The sequence below is a fragment of the Cibotium barometz genome, chromosome 55, assembly GCF_041138505.1.
Source record: "Cibotium barometz isolate CiBa-2024 chromosome 55, ASM4113850v1, whole genome shotgun sequence".
Classification (NCBI taxonomy): domain Eukaryota; kingdom Viridiplantae; phylum Streptophyta; class Polypodiopsida; order Cyatheales; family Cibotiaceae; genus Cibotium; species Cibotium barometz.
Genome location: NC_141100.1, coordinates 27527234 through 27540807, shown reverse-complemented (window position 1 = coordinate 27540807; position 13574 = coordinate 27527234). Strand labels below are relative to the sequence as shown.

The following is a 13574-nucleotide window of genomic DNA, read 5'->3' as shown; positions in this document are numbered from 1 at the left end:
TGATGATGTAAATACTTCAAAACGATGGGGTATTTATTATATATTGATGAGGTTTGTTAGGAATATTATAGTTTTATTATACTTCAAACATGATGGTGCATTTATTATATATTGATGAGGTTTATTAGGAATATTATAGTTTTTTTTCCTTTCCTTGAGGAGATCCAGTTGAAGTCAGAATAATATTTGGGCAGCCACGTGTGGAAGCGGTTAAATTACATAATAGTATGAAATGAGATTTATTAATAATATCATGGTTTTTTTGTTCCTTGAATAAATCCACATAAATAGTTATCACATCATCAATGAGTGGCCAGTTGGGATGTAAAGCTCCTTGTTGAGTTCTAAACCTACACAGCTAGGCTACATGCCCATTGGTGATAATATTAAGCAATGACTTGATTAAAGTCATGCTAATGTTTATTATAAACCGCATGTAATTATTTATATGATAAAAGCAGCAATTTCAAGAGCTCCAGTATCGATTGTAGAGCCAGTAAGAATCTGCCACCACAGCGTTGCCATCCTCATTGCGGTGCCAGTAGTAGAAAGCATGGGTTCTGTTTTTTATTTCAAGCATGGCATGGCCAAAGCTGGCCTCTCTGAATGCAGAGTAGACTGGTTGGGGCTCTGTAAACCTGCAAGGCAAACGACACACACAAGCTTGAAGTGGGTGAGCGAGCTTGCCCAAGGCAGGGACATGCACACCAACTTCTTTGAAGATGATAAACTCACATTGCAGACAGACCCTCTTTGTTTCCACCATCGCCAATGTTTATGTAAACTGGTGCAGAATCGTTGCGCACAGGCATGCATTCCCTGTTCACTACGTTGTAGGCTATATTGGAAACCCGATACTGCCCACACACAAAAAAAAAAAAAAAAAACCAACCAAACCCACCAAATGTGAAGAAAAATTAGACTCATCTCACCTCATATTATGTTAGCCGAAAAGGATTTTTGGACATGCACGTACGTCTGTATGCATGCACGCACGCGCACGCGCACGCGCACGCGCACGTGCGCACACACATAACGGTGCAAAATCAATGCGCACAAAGATGCCCGTCAGATACCAAAAAGCAACAAAAATCTTAATATTAATGTTAGCCTAATATGTCTATGTGTATATATACTCACATATAGAGTGTATTAACTCCTCCAGTTCCTTTTGCAAACATTAGCCCCCACCTCTCTCTCTCTCTCTCTCTCTCTCTCTCCAAAATATTTTCAAAGTTATTTTAGATGAAAAACAATGCTAGAAAAAGTGATCGACATTTATACACAGGTTTAAAAAAACAGCATCCCATTTTTAAAAAAGAATCTTTAAAAAATTTGTCAAGCATTTAGCAAGGAGGGAGAATGCAAATTAAGGGTAATATTGGTACTCACCGTCCTTTCATATGCATGTACATGACCAGCAAAGACAATGTCAACCTTGGCATTTGTTAACCATGTTTCAAACTGTACTCGCATGCTTTCTCCTTCCATGTAATGATGTTCATTACTGTTGTAAAATGGTATATGCATGAGAACAATCAACCATGGAGTCTTTGTTCGGTCTACGTTAGCTAACTCTTGTTGCAACCATCTATTTTGTAGAGTGCCTGGACCTGTAAAAGGCAAGTGTCATCAAGCCATTAATATGATTCTAATCCATGATTAAATTAGTCTTTATTCATGGATCAATCTCATCTATGATTGAGGCATACCATATGCTGAATAACATGAAAGAATAATAATGTGAGTTGAAGCTCTTCTCACAGAGTACCACAAGGGTGATACACTGCCGGAGGCACGATATGGGACATGGTAACGGTTCAAGTATGGCTTGAATGGAATTGTTTCCCCCTGCAAGTACATATATCACTTTTGAATTATCGCATCCTGGTGCTACAAAATGGTAAGAAGACATGTGCATATATCATCTCATGTCTCCTAACTCACCAGCTCTGGGGCAAAATCAATCTCATGGTCTCCTACTGTCCAAATCCAAGGTTGGTAGGCAGTGCTGGGTTCCAAAAATTGACCCCATGTATCCCATCGTCTATTATCATGATTAGGATTAGCGTCAGCATAGGATAGATCACCTACATATAGAAGTGTCTGCCCATTTCCTTCTAAATAGTGCTGGACTGTTCTGTAAGAATCATATGTCTGACCCAAATCCGCTACAAAAACCATTCAAATGAGGGTTAAATTGCATATTAAAGAGATTTTTGACCCAAGTTGCAAAAGTTGAGATTTTAAATTGCATATTAAAGAGATTTTTGACCCAAGTTGCAAAAGTAGAGATTCAAAACCCAGATTTCAACTATCAAACTTCTGTTGTTTTACTTTTATTCTTCTATGGAAGCTTTTTGGAATAGGTCCCACTTGACCATATTTTGGTCTCCAAAGCATAGCTAAAACAATCATCTCATCTCCATGCCTAGGTGCATGCATGCGTGTGTGAGTTTGTGTGTGACATGGACATGGATATGATTCTCACCATTAGCATATTCAAAGGACGATATAGGGGTAGAGTTGGATTGGATCACATTGTAGCATATTCAAAGGTAGATTTAGGGGTAGAGTTAGATTGGATCACACTATAGCATATTCAAAGGTAGATTTAGGAGTAGAATTGGATTAGGTTAGACTGTATCATATTCAAAGGTAGATTTAGGGGTAGAATTGGATTAGATCATAGTGTATCATATTTAAAAGAAGATTTAGTGGCATATTTGTGTTAGACCAATATAGCAAATTTAATAGCCCGATAGGCTCCCATAAGTGCCCATGACATGCACCCATAGGTAATGAATTTATGATAAATATATTACTTTTGGATCTAAAAAGTTATGGCCAAACAATTAACGAGATAAAAGGGTCATTATTCAAATATTTGGTGTGAGATCTCCAAAGTCCAAGCTCGGCTCTCATGTATAAATTTCATCCATGCATAAGTTTATGACAACAACTAAACTTTTGTTCATGCTTATGTTGCATCTTAATGCACAGTGGGATACAATCAAATCTCTCATAGATCTCCTTCTTTTCATTATTTATATACTCATCTATACAATCTACAATAGATTGGGTCATTATGCCTTGTCTTTTGTGTACTAAAATCAAGTAATTAAATCATGTAATTAGAATTAGCTTCATTAGTGTTAATGCAGTAACACTTCTATAATGCATGTAACAATTTGTTTGTATGTGCGCGTGTGTGTGTATGCATTCGCATGTGTGTGTGTGTGCACGCATGTGCGTGCCTAATTGTGGTGTGTATATGTGATGCATGTGTGCCTGAATGCATGTGCATGCATGCATATATCTACGTGCATACACACATGCATGCATGTGTGTGTGTGTGTGTGTAAAAAAAATGTAACTGCATACTTAAGGGTTTACATTGCTAAAGGCATGTGAAAAACAAACCATGTGTGTGGTGTGTGTGTGTGTGCGTGCATGTATGTTCATTTTAAACTACATACTTCAGGGTTTACACTGCCAAAGGCACATGAAAAAAGAGAGTACATACCAATAATCCCAAAATTGTAAGCATTATCAGGACCAATACTAGGGGGAGTCCAAAACCAAAACTCTCGTGTTGAGTCTCCTTCCCCTAGTTTGTAATGATATTTGGTATTATGCTGCATGTAGTGTAATAGTAAGTTAATAATTATTTTTAAAAAATAATTCATGCTATGAATTTTAAGTAACCATAAAACTTGGAGTTTATACACACACACAGACACATATGTGTATGCACTATGTGTGTGTGTGTATACATATATACATATGTTTGTGTGTGTGTGTGTGTGTGTGTATGTATGTATATACATATGTACACGTATGTGCATGCACACGTGTGTGTGTGTCTGTATGTATGTATATACATATGTACACGTATGTGCATGCATGTTGTGCTTGGGTGTGTGTGTGTATGTGGGAAGTTTTATACAAACACACACACACACACACACATACATGTATGTGCATGCACATGTGCTTGTATGTGGGAGGTTACACACACACACACACACACACACACACACACAAAACAATCATTTATAATGTATATAGTTATAAGAAGTGTGCACAATGATTTATAATGTATAGTGTGAACACCTCAAGGTTCGTGTGTAGTATACCTCAAGGTTCGTGATTGTACAATGGTGTATAAAACCTGATGTGTAGTTGTAATATGTGTACTGTGAGACCGTCCCTTTTGCATTGTAAGGATAGCTTCCCTTTTCAAGACCATATTGCACCATGTTGGATCCAGGTTCTGAAGGTGTAATCCATGATATGATAACTGCCGCTCCGTCTAGGTCTCCTTGTGTTATGTGAACCTGTAGCACAGCTTGGCCTAGGTATTAAATAAATGAGTGAATATGCATATAAGCATATATCTACAAAGTGTGATTGTTATGGTGGTGATGAAGCCATATATGGGGAGTGTATTGGTGTACACACCAGCTTCACATGAGGCCACTTAATGTAATCTAGCATGACTCAAGAAACACATGAGCAACACATCAAAGGGGATTTTAGATTAGGCATTACTTATCTATTGTGAGAGCATCTAAGAATATGGCTCTTTGTCTATATGGGTTTTCAGTACTTTGGTAATTTGAGACTATGAAAGCCATTTATATTTGGTTATAGGCAAAAAAGCTTTAGAGATAAGGCACAAGTACGAGAATTTTGCCATCAAAAAGTATGTTTTGGCTGAGTTTGGTTGTGTGGTACTAGCACAACTTGAGTATCTTGGTTACTAGTTGGTGTACAGCAAGCCTCTTATGTTTTTTTTTTTTGGGTCCTTCGGAGGTGCATACTCCTTCCTTGTTTATTTTGATTTGATCTTCTTTGGGCCTATGTTTCTCCTCATGACAATTGCTTTGCCTCATGAATTTTTGAATCAATGCTCATAGATAACATTTTTCTTAATATATCACAAAACTTAGAGCCTTATAATTTTGAAGGTTTTGCTGAAAAATTGTGGATTTCATATCTGACAATATGCCTTAAAATTCTTAAAAATTTAAAATGAGAAAAAATATAGATAAAAACAAAAATATTGTGGTAACTCATGATATATTCCTTTGTGCACCCCCCCTTGGTGGTTAGCAAGAACTTTTAACCTCCTTCCACTCTTGAGCATCTCACTTTTTTAGCACTCTTGAGAGAGAGAGAGAGAGAGAGAGAGAGAGAGAGAGAGAGAGAGAGAGAGGCAAATACCAAAATATTACATTATGTAGATAATCTGTGATAAGAGATGTAGAGGCAACTTTAAGGCCCGTCAATACAAATTATATGAAAATTAAAGATGTCACATCATGAATGCCAGGGATGTAGACTTTTTGAAGCACAAGTTTGGTTTGGAGCCTTCATAACCGAATAGAAATTTTGCAAAGTATTGGATGGCTATGACGGATGCCCTAAACAAGCTGATACAACTGAGAGAAACTTTTGTGTTTGTCCTCACAAATGTAAAGTCCATGACAATAAATGTGTGCAAAGCATTTGAGTGCATAATTTGGATTAGGCAAATTTTATCCAAAACTATCCTTCAATCCCACACCCTTTTCACACACACACACACAAACACACACACGCGCGCGCGCGCGCACACCCCAAGCCCCCTCGGCCTCTCCTCTTGGTGGAGTGGGGCTTGGGGTGACCTCGATATTAACTCACTACTTGGCAAACAGAGAGCTCCCACGTCTATTGCAACTAGGCTATTGTCCCCACCCCTACGTGTGTGTGTGTGTGTGTGTGTGTGTGAGAGAGAGAGAGAGAGAGAGAGAGAGAAGGATCTTAAATAATAACCATGTGAACAATTCAATGGAGATAGTTAAACTAGGATGTGGGTGAATAATAATAATAGAGATATATGTATATATATAATCTTAAAAATAATAACCGTGTAAACAATTCAATGGAGATAGTTATAACAACTAGGATGTGGGTGAATTATAATAATAGTAATCATGGTGGGCTTTTGTTTCTTTTAAAAGCTTTTTGGCAAAATCACAAGCGCCTTGCTTTTCAAACGTCCTTTGGCCAAGATTGAAGGACCGAGGAATGCAACCTGCAGGTTGCCTCAGAGGTGGCCATATAGGCCTTGAACAGGCTTAACACGGAGAATCACCTGAGCAGAGGCATGTCACATGCGTTAAGAAGAGAGAAGTTTATTCAAAAAAAAGGGCCCAACAACTCCTTGCCTGTTGAGGGGAATTGTAGCCGTTGGGAGGTTTGAAGGCATGACTGTCCAAGGCCATGTCCATGGTTGGTGCTAGCTTGCGCCTGTAGGGGCTTGTCACGCCACCCTCACAAAGTGCGATAACGCCACATAGCAGCAGCAGCAGCACGGCCACCAACACAAGGCCAGGCATCACACCCCTGCAAAAGAAGAGCAGCTCCTCCTGGCTGATTACTACCAAAAGAAAAATAACTACATTGTGTTGTGCATGGACAAGGAGGAGGAGAGGAATGCACATGCGCGAGAAGGACCAAAGTGCGCATGACCACCAACAGGATGTGCATTAGCCCCAAGCAGAGACAATGGGAGGGAGGTTCTAACCTCGAATTAGTTATTGATGAAGCCATGCACCGATTACTTGAGGGGATGATCAAAGATGTGTGTGAAAGTGCGTGTGTGTGTGTATGAGAGAGAGAGAGAGAGAGAGAGAGAGAGAGAGAGAGCGCCCTATGATCAAAGATGTGTGTGTGCGCGCGCGTGAGAGAGCTAGGATAATCGCAGAGCTCTCATTGGATAGCTTGCATGGCACTACGTCCTCCACGAAGCTTTGTGCGTGTTTGGTTTACACAAGACGGGCCTATCCTTTATGTACCGGGTTGTTGGCTGCGGCACCTTTGTCATTTTCACACTGGGCCTCCGCCCCAGTTCGGTGAATTGTCACCATCCCCGGGCCGCCCACTGCCTCACAGCTCATCCCGAAAAGAAGCCTTGACATTTCCTTAGGACACGTCACATTTTATGATTTTCCAAAGAACGTTTTTTTTAAATTTTTAACGGCTTGAAAACCTTCATATCATGCTTTTGCATTATGACTATCCTCTTTTTTCTTTATATATAGCTCTCACTATATAATTAAAAAATATCACCCATCTGCCCCAAAAAAAAAATCGTTCATACAAGTAATTTTCGTAATTTGTAGGAATTTTGAAGGAATTTTCCAAAAAATTAGCAATTTTAAACCTTCAACCTTAAAAATTAAAGGTAGTTTTCCAAATTTCAAGCTCCAATTACACGATACTCGGGTTTTTTTTTTGGACATTTGAATTCATGTTCCAAAAATTTCAAAGTTTTAAAAAAGAATAGGATATACACTTCATATTTCTAGTCATGTTTTCAATGCAACTACCATGATTTTTATAAATAGATGTCACTCTCGTACACAAAAGCTATCTTTTTTAGTCTTGCCATTTGCAGAAATCTTGGTGTTTTTTTGGGTCAAATTTTCATGGTCAACTTGAATCAATCACGATCGTTTTTTTTCTTCATTTTTTATTGAAAGGTTCAACTTTGTTCCAATATTTATATTTCTATGTTTTCTTAATATCACAATTAATATTTGCAAGTGCTTTGTTGATGTTATAACAAAAAAGGTGCATTGTGTCATGTGGTCACAATAAAAATATATCTAATTATTTTGGAGAAGGACCTTTACCCTTACTATTTGCCATAAAATAAGCAAAATTGTGTGTTTGGTCATCACATTAAAGCATATCGACTTGTTTTGGAGAAGGTTATGTTTGTTTAAGAGAAAAGCATTGCGAATTAATCCCCCTAGGCTAGGTAGACCTAGACCTTGTAAGGCCTATGAGAAAAGCATTGTAAATTATTCCCCTAGGCTTGGTAAGCCTAGACCTTGTAAGGCCTATGAGGGATTTTATGAAGGTATATTGTTTTTACAAAGCAAAAGCATTGGAATGGGCAAGACTAAATGGAAAAAGAGAGGGGGATAGAAGCCTGTGAAATTTTAAATTTTTTGAATAGGTTTACTTTCTATATATTAGTTGCAATGTAATAACCTTTTGCTTCATGTGTTGAGGTGATTCATTTCTAAGAGAGAGTATTAAAATATTTCCCACTATCACGATCCGTTCATGGGATCATGATACTTAAGAAAAATAGTTATAAATATAAAAATTAAAAATATGAGTTTCGTTGATGTGTAAAATTGATCACCACCACAGCTTGGCCCTAATATCTTATGCCATAGACTAATGAAGCATGTGCTTCAAGTCATAAATTTTACTTGGAATGAAATAAAATAAAAGAGCAATGATAGAATTCTCACAAGTTGAAAGCAGTAAAGAGGTGACAATGAGTGATTAGAGAAGAAAGTTGGACTACAAAAATAGATGGAGGTTTATAGATTTAGGCTCTACAAAGTGAAGGGTCCAAAAAACAAAGTACACAAAACTAGCCATGGTAAGTCATTTTAAGTTCACCTTTTTATGAGAGGAGAATAAGCACATGTAGAAGTCTAGAGAGTTTTTTAGGTGAAAACATGCTAAGGTGGAAGGATAAGGCATGCCAGGGTACTTCTTTTATCATTAAATTAGACCATAAGCTTTCATGTTTAAAAGAAATCTCTTTTTGATGCCCCCACATTTTGTTTAAAAACACCATAAAGTTGACATTTTTGTTTACAAACACCATGAAGTTGATATCTGAAGTATATTTGTCAATTTTTAAACTTCTACTTTTGGTTATATTAAAGTATCTAGGAAGCTGATAGTTTGTTTTAATAGTTTCTAAGTATACTTTCACTAGATGCATGTTAACATACATTACTAAAAAACATAATTTACATTATTATAAATGTGATCATGCAACGTAAACATGCATAAATACATGAATAGCTTGCTAGACACTGAATTGGGTCCCAAGGTATGAAAAAATCCAGTTTATGTAAGTTTTAGTTATGTTGTAATGAAAGTATGAATAAAATGTTTGTTCAAAATTAAGTTTCTTTTTAACCAATGGTAAGAATGTATTCATGTAAGGTTCCATGAAAGAAGGTCTCTCAAACATTGGAGCTATCACGTTGAGTTGACCTTGGATGTCAAACTAGATTTATCACAATCACAAAAAGTGGTGACATATAATGCTTTTATTACAACATCGTACATGGCTTTTCCAAGTGCTACTTTTTAGTCTATTCCTTTAGTGTGAACCAAAGTGTCCAAAAATCAATAAAATTTCATGTAAATACCTTTTATTTACAACACCCTATGTAACATTTCCACGTGCTACTATAATGTGAACCAAAGTGCCAAAAAATCAAAATAAAATTTCACATAAATCTTTGTTATAATTATAATCATTGTGGAAAGGTTTAAAAAATGCTACTTTCTAGGCTATTCCTATAGTGTGAGCAGAAGTGCCCAAAACTCAGTAAAATTTCACCTAAATCTTTGTTCTGATTTTCTATCCATGATAGGTGCTAATAAGTACATTTCTTTATCTTTTTTATAGTTAGCTTCTTTTTTTACTTTAGTTGCATTTCGAAAGAAATCCTAAACTTGACACGCTCTCTTTCTATTCAAAATTCAAGATTTATATGACTTCTTCTCATAGAAAAATATGGATAATCTTTTCTTATCTGCGGCTTTAGTTTCTTAGAATTTTTTTGGGTAATTAATATTTTATGAAAATAATAATTTTAATTAAAAGGTTGAACTTCTTTAGAAATATTATCATTGTGGATAGAGAATGTTACATTAACTGTCCCAAGATTTTCTAAGTCAATTATTTGAATTACGAACAAGGCCATCACACTATTTATCGACGCATAACAAGAATGAAAAGCTAACATTGAAATTTTTGTGGAACTTGCCTCAATTGCCAAATCATAAGGTTATCAATCTACTACCTTCATTATGAAAAAGTTTACCCATTATGGATGGTAATGGGCACCTTTCTGTCATTGTTATGGCTATGACCTCTAACTTTTAATGTGTCTACATTTGCGAAGCAATATAATTGACAACTCAAGGTAAGGTTTCTAATAATAGATAAATTATCTTTTATTTACATACACCTTTAAATTTTATTAGATGAATGTTCTATAAATACTAACTATATTGGATAAATAATTTTACATGAATAAATTTGATGGTCTTCTAGGGATTAAACTACCTATGAATATATATTATAGTTACAATTTTTTTTTGCTATAAAATCCTAGCTTTCAAGTCTGATGTGAAAGCTAACAAAAAAAAATTGACATGTGTGTTTAAAAATTTGCTATGGATTTGGATGGATTTATCTAAAGAGGGTAGATGACCTACTCATTTTAAATAGGTGATGGGATATGCCCTTTATTCTTGTAGGTCCCTATAGTCTTGGTGATTGTAGGCCCTAATTGGACACTTGAAGTGACTCTCTCTCTCTCTCTCTCTCTCTCTCTCTCTCTCTCTCTCTCTCTCTCTCTCTCTCTCTCTCTCTCTCCCCCCCCCCCTTAATGTGCAGCCTCTCACTATTTCTTGTTTGTTTGAAATAATTCTAAGGATTTGGATTTATGAAAAGAGGGTAGGTGGCCTACTCATTTGGAAATATGTGATGGAAGGTGGATGAAAGTAATTGGAAAAAGTACCAAACATAATAATCATGCCAAAAGTGTGATGAGATTTCGATGTATAGAGGGACTAGTCATAAATCCCTAATTATCAAAAGTACCAAACACGCTAATCAAACAAGAATGAGATGGTGCCAAAAGTGGGACACGATTTTGATACATAAAGGGACTAGTCACATAAAGTCCCTAATTGGCAAAAGTACCAAACATACTAATCATGTAAGCATGAGATCATGCCAAAAGTGGGACACGATTTTGATACATAAAGGGACTAGTCATAAAGTCCCTAATTGGCAAAAGGACCAAACATACTAATCATGTAAGCATGAGATCATGCCAAAAGTGTCCTCAACCTCTAAACATGGAAATTTTTATAGATTAAGATTTTAGTAAAAAAATTTAACTTAAATTTTTAATAATTTATGTGTTTCTCCTTATTAAGCCTACTATAGTGTTGAAACCAAATTTATAAAAAAGAATGATATATTTTTTCCCTAATCAAGGATTACTTTTTATTTTTTCATGGGTGTCACTAAAATGCCCCTATAACCTAGTAAAGAGAAATACCTAAATAGGTATAATGTAACCTTGTAAAATGTTAAAAAAATCTCATCACTTTTCTTGCCATTAATTATATATAAATACATATATAACATAGGTTTGTGTTAATGAAACAGTTATGGTTGTGCTGAGCACCACATGTCTCACAAGTTTTTGCAGCTTGTTTGTACACCATTAAGACGACGATCTCTTGTATTGTAGCTACATATAGAATTCAAATATCATAAAAGACACTTCTTTGTGTGCAAACTTAGAGCCTATATTAGCCCATCCTATATTCATCACCTCAATTCATATGTTTTTCTTGTCGGAATCGGCCTCCTCTATATTGTTGTCTACAGAAATATGGCGTAATTGATTGCCATATTACTTTTCATAACATGTAATTTTTAAATAATCTCAAAGGAAAGGCTGTCTCACAATTAAGCTAATGTGTGCACTTGATCAAGTTTAGTTTTTTTATAAAATATGAAGTTATTATACTCACATGAGCAGTGAACACGTGACAAATACAAGGGTTTGAAAATTATGAGGAGGCTACATAGCCATATGACATGCGAGAATACATAAGAAGCTTCATTTTGTGCGCTCGTGTGTGTGTGTGTGTGTGTGTGTGTGTGTGTGTGTGTGAGAGAGAGAGAGAGAGAGAGAGAGAGAGGAGTTGTCAACCCTTTAATCGAGTTAACACGATTCAAAGATAAACATGAGAAGTGCGCTTTAGTGGCAACAAAGATTCAAGGATGTACACCATGCTGCAAAAATATGCCACTAAAAAGGTGAAATATGGTGATTTTAGTTGAATAGAAGTATTTATAAACCAAAGATAGGTTCTCTATGCCCATATGTTGAAACCTAATGGAATAACAAAAGACGTTTTTGGGTTGGAGCTTCAACGAAATCATCATTGTAAGGTTAGGCACCCTTAATGCAGCTAGGGTAGTATACTCTAGGCCATATTTACTGATTTTAAAGCAAGGAAAATGAGGAGTATAGACTAGACTATGTGAGTGTAGGAAGCTTGTGTAGGCTTTCCTCACCTCTTGGGCTATAGCACATACTAGATATGGGAATTGAATGGGGCTCGAGAGCTGAAAGGAAGAGGTGCACTTAAGAGAGAGAGAAGATAGCAAAGGGAAATGTGAGGTAGGAGATAAGGAAGGCTAAACTACTGTTTGTGAATATCCCATGGAAGAGAAATCTTCCATGGTTCTTTCTCTTATGTAGATTGAAGCTTGGGGGAGGGGGGGCACTCTATAAAAACCCTTATAAACAACACGTTTAAGTAGTCTACATGTATTTAAAATATCCCTAAATTAAATTTTTATTCCCTTTTGCACATTGTATACATTTTTTAACATAATTGTATATTCCCTTCCGTATGTATACATTTTCACACCACTGTTTATCCCCTTTCGTATGTATACAATTTTGGGTATTGTATTCCAAACTGCCCTCTGAAGGTAGTAATGTCAAATTTGTGATTGTAGGAAACTATGAGACTTAAATTTTCATGTATGGAGCAAGGAGACCACCCACAAATCCATTCCAAGCATTAAATTTGCATGTATCGAGCAAGGAGACCACGCATATAACTAGTTGTTGGATAACAAAGATGAGAAATCAAGACTACGAGCCTCTTCCAAAGCATGATGACTTTGTGTTGATGGGTGTGTACACCCCCTAGCATTTTGGCATTAGCTTGGGTGTGAACACCCCCTAGCATTAATAGCATTAGCTGAGGCTAATGAGTTTTGGGATTTGGTTATTTTACAAGATGTCATATCAAGAAGTGGTTACAAGAGGGCTAGTGGGGAGTTAGGATATTGTGGAGGTTACGGGAGCCTAATAGTCATATGGGTAGCCAAATAGTCACATGGGTAGCCTAAGAGTCACATGGGTATCCCAAGAGTCACATGGTTGGATGGCTATATAAAGCCCCTCTTGTATGCAAATTGGACATGAATATGGTATGTACATGATTCTTACACATGATTCTTGTACACACAATATGTGATACATGGATATGGAATACATTATGGCGTTATGTTGTTATGCTTGTATGTTTATCTTGTGTCTTTTATCTTACTCTTGATCCATGCCTCCTACTCCATGCTCATGTTTACATGTGTACTCCATGGCTATGTGTGTAGGAGCATGTGTGTTCCCCCCATGTTAGCAAGGTGATGCTAACACTTGGCCATCACAACGGGACGAGAAGCTTCGATCTTCTTCTTGCCCACAACCTCTTGATTAGAAGTTAAATGCCTAATCCATACACATTTCTTGCAAGAAGAAGAAGAGAGATTAGTATTTATTAATAGCATGCATGCTTCTTTCTTTATTTTCTTGATTCAATTGTGCTCTCCATTAAAACCCCATGAGAAAGGAGATTAGCATGATTATTGTGAT

The 13574-nt window shown here is 36.5% G+C and overlaps 1 protein-coding gene across 1 annotated transcript; it reads right to left on the bottom strand.

Moving 5' to 3' along the window:
- Positions 1 to 219: 219 nt before the first annotated feature.
- Positions 220 to 6812, bottom strand: LOC147607564 (purple acid phosphatase 2-like). Its single transcript, XM_086790400.1, has 9 exons — positions 6575 to 6812; positions 6216 to 6393; positions 4140 to 4340; positions 3527 to 3638; positions 1948 to 2171; positions 1713 to 1851; positions 1393 to 1613; positions 736 to 857; positions 220 to 638 (listed from the first exon to the last, which is right to left on the bottom strand). The coding sequence occupies exons 1-9, from the start codon at positions 6598 to 6600 to the stop codon at positions 467 to 469; spliced, it is 1395 nt and encodes a 464-aa protein (XP_086646526.1). The 5' UTR covers positions 6601 to 6812; the 3' UTR covers positions 220 to 466.
- Between the last annotated feature and the right edge of the window lie 6762 nt (positions 6813 to 13574).

Excerpts from the sequence above, each read along its gene's own strand:
- LOC147607564 (XM_086790400.1), bottom strand. The coding sequence starts at position 6,600 with ATGGCTTCATCAATAACTAATTCGAG. Across the intron at positions 6,394-6,574 it reads TCATCAATAACTAATTCGAG|GGGTGTGATGCCTGGCCTTG; the intron begins GTTAGAACCTCC and ends CTTCTTTTGCAG. Across the intron at positions 639-735 it reads AAAGAGGGTCTGTCTGCAAT|GTTTACAGAGCCCCAACCAG; the intron begins GTGAGTTTATCA and ends TTTGCCTTGCAG.